The 3,322-nt window shown below is 48.4% G+C and overlaps 1 protein-coding gene across 1 annotated transcript; it reads right to left on the bottom strand.

Annotated features, from left to right (window-relative positions):
• Nucleotides 1-1,181: 1,181 nt before the first annotated feature.
• LOC137423489 (uncharacterized) lies at nt 1,182-2,680 on the bottom strand. Its single transcript, XM_078786312.1, has 2 exons — nt 2,350-2,680; nt 1,182-2,023 (listed from the first exon to the last, which is right to left on the bottom strand). The coding sequence occupies exon 2, from the start codon at nt 2,019-2,021 to the stop codon at nt 1,182-1,184; it is 840 nt and encodes a 279-aa protein (XP_078642438.1). The 5' UTR covers nt 2,022-2,023; nt 2,350-2,680.
• Nucleotides 2,681-3,322: the final 642 nt, after the last annotated feature.

Below are 3,322 nucleotides of genomic sequence, written 5' to 3'. Positions count from 1 at the left end.
GTCCTGGCTGCAGGTTTTCCTGAATTTCAGTCCATTTGGGGTTGGTGGTCATGGTTATGAAGAAGTCAGGCTTTCCAAAACGGCGGACATAGGCCATGGCATCGCTCTGTTTTTCATGCATCCAGCGGGGGCCACCAGTGTATGTTGCTGGGAGTACAACGCTTTGTCCCACATTGTGTGGATCTCCATCACCAGCAAACAGGCTGTCACGCAGGCTCACATAGTCATCAGCGCGCAAGGTCTTCTGCTCACGACGGATCCAGCCCAATCTCTCAGTTTCTATCTTGCAGTACATGTCCACCAGAAATTGCTGAAGAGGCGTCCCATTTGCAGTAGGTGGTTGCCCTCTCTTACCATGAGGTGGTAGCTGTAGTATTGAAGCTGGCTGACCTTGCGCCCTCCATCCTGTCCTGCAGCAGTTCGGGCCTGTAGATACACACTGTATCCGTCTGTGCCATACGGGAAGATGATTGGGTACTGGAGTGAATCATAGGATGCATGCAGCTCGCTGATCCTCTTGAGTTCACCATCTCGAAGCCTGAGGACTATGTCTCGGGGATTTGTAGGCTCATTGTCCATCAGGATGGCCACTTCTGGTGCTGACTGGGCATTGTAGCGACGGGCATGCTCTCCGTGTGGCCTCTTGTCCTCCCTGATGATGATCTGCCTCTCTTCATTGTTGCTTCCCTCAGCAAGAACATCATGAGCTGTCTTGAGTTGTCGGATCAGGTGATTGTTGTCATGAAACCAGATGGTAAGATTCCTAAGAATATGTGGATTAAGGCTGCTGTGGTTCCTGGCTGTCAGTTCATCAGCATGAGAGTCCAGGAAGTAGACTTGTAGGAACTTAGGCTGACCCTCCTCAGGTGGTAGCAAGGAACCAATGCGATGAAAGGCCTGGCCCTGAATGCGGAAGCTGGGGTTCCAACCCTGGACTGCTGCGTCTTTGTGACCAAAGCTTGTCATCGCAAATGATCCATTGTACCTTCTGATGTTGGCAAGGAAGTGCCTGCTGGTGGCATCTGTACCAGAGATGAGCTCATTGAGAAATGGTGGTAGGGCTGGGTAAGGGGTAAGGATGACTTTGCCATCACTGCAGCACACCCCTTTTGTCTCTCCATTAAACTTCATAGCTGCACAATGCCTGCACTTGTCGTTCATTTGTCCAACATTTGCAAAATTCACTGGGTTACCGCGGTCATAGGTGAAGGCCATGCTATTGGAGTGACGGTGTTGCCCGACGGTCTCACTGGCTCGTGCTTGTGAAGTTGATATGTTATTCGTCTCCAGTCGCTGGACTTGCTGTTCAGCTGTCTCGTATTGCCTATTTGCTTGCGTTTGGATGGCCATCGTGGTAGTTGACCGTAGTTCATCGTAGTTGAAGGCGGCTCTATCCACTGGTTGACACTTTCTGCTCGATGCTGTTGGCAAACTTGCAGTCGTACTTGCCGTTGCTGTGTCTCTTCTGCCTGTAGAGCTGTGGCGTGGCGACGGCGGTCTTCATCAAGTCGTACTTGGCGTGGCTGTGGCTCTTCTGCCTGTAGAGCAGCGGCACTGCGACGGCGAGTTGCCTCAAGTCGTACTTCCCGTTGCTCTGGCTCTTCTGCCTGTAGAGCTGCGGCACTGCTCCGGCGATTTGCATCAAGTCGTACTTGCCGTTGCTCTGGCTCTTCTACCTGTAGAGCTGCGGCGTGGCGACGGCGATTTGCATCAAGTCGTACTTGCCGTTGCTCTGGCTCTTCTACCTGTAGAGCTGCGGCGTGGCGACGGCGATTTGCATCAAGTCGTACTTGCCGTTGCTCTGGCTCTTCTACCTGTAGAGCTGCGGCGTGGCGACGGCGATTTGCATCAAGTCGTACTTGCCGTTGCTCTGGCTCTTCTGCCTGTAGAGCTGCGGCGCTGCGACGGCGAGTTGCATCAAGTCGTACTTGCCGTTGCTCTGGCTGTTCTGCTTCCCGCGCAGCACGGAATCTTTTGGCGGCAGCCGTATTGCGTCCGAGAGCTGGCCTCTTTCTTGGCATATCTGAAGTGAACAATAACCATAAATGTTAAATTTAACTGCCTTAAGTTAAGCAGAGATTATAGCAACAATAGTTCAGCGGCGTAGTAAAAAAAAAAATGCGCAAGTCAAAACTGGGCGTAGTGGAGAGTGTATGCGGGCTGGCAGACGTTATCGGGATACATAATTCTAAAAATTATGATTATTGTGAACACTGGTAGGCGGGCTAGTAGACGGTAGTGGGGTTGGGTGGTTTAATTGACAATGTAAAATTGCGGCTTGTTAAATGATGCAAATTTACAAAAACTTGAACACTTAACATATTTTGGAAGTTAATATTGTTAACTCACCTGTTACCGGTGTTGTAGGTGGCCTGGTAGACGGTAGTGGGGTTGCCGGCGGGCTGGTTAATGGTAGTGGGGTTGCAGGCGGTCCGGTAGACGGTAGTGGTGTTGTATGCGGGCTGGTAGACGTTAGTCTGTGGTTGTCGACACCAGAAATTTGCAGAATCTATAATTATGCAAAGTAAAACACACTTAAAAACTTGAGATTAGATGGACGGTAGTGAGTTTGTACGCGGCTTTTTAAATTATGCAAATTAAAACAAACGTGACACTGGTAGACGTTAGTCTGTGGTTGTCGACACCAGAAATTGGCAGAATCTATAATTATGCAAAGTAAGACACACTTTAAAAGTTGATATGAGATAGACGGCAGACTCTTGGTTTTTAGAAGCTAATTAGCTGCATTATGATCGGATGTCATAACGCCTAACGGCGGCATAATTTTTTTGTTTCAAGCCAAATAAACATGAAAACAATAAGAAAATGACAAAACAATAACTTTAATAAAACACTCAACGGGATCTGTCCCAAAAATTGTGCGGGAAAGGACGTGATAAAAGCGAAAAATAAATGTCAGAGGGGTGATTCGAACCCCGGACTCTGAAAAGATAAGGCGTCATGCTAACAGCTCGACCACTTCGACCCGTCATTTCCGGAAAGCTATTTGTGAGAGTGACTTGAAACGAAAGATTATTTTACGCGCTGCTGAAAGGTATTTATGCGTTATTATTTATTCGCTAGCAAGTGATTATAAATGTTTATGTCTCCGTGACATTCCTGGGACCATCCCGAGTCGAACAGTACTTTCCGCTCGCAAATCCGTCCACGGGTTCTCGAGATCTTAGAGATTGTAGACCCGAAGTTTTTTTAATTTTAAGGTGTGCTGTAGTCAGAAGCGCTAGAAGCGCTGCGCTCCCTCCCTTCGAATCCCTCTCTCTTCTGCTAGTGCTAATAATACGCTAATTTTAAAACCCGAAAT

Source organism: Myxine glutinosa, chromosome 11 (genome assembly GCF_964187855.1).
Source record: "Myxine glutinosa chromosome 11, kmMyxGlut1.1, whole genome shotgun sequence".
In the NCBI taxonomy this organism is placed as follows: Eukaryota; Metazoa; Chordata; class Myxini; order Myxiniformes; family Myxinidae; genus Myxine; species Myxine glutinosa.
This window is presented reverse-complemented; position numbering and strand designations above follow the sequence as displayed.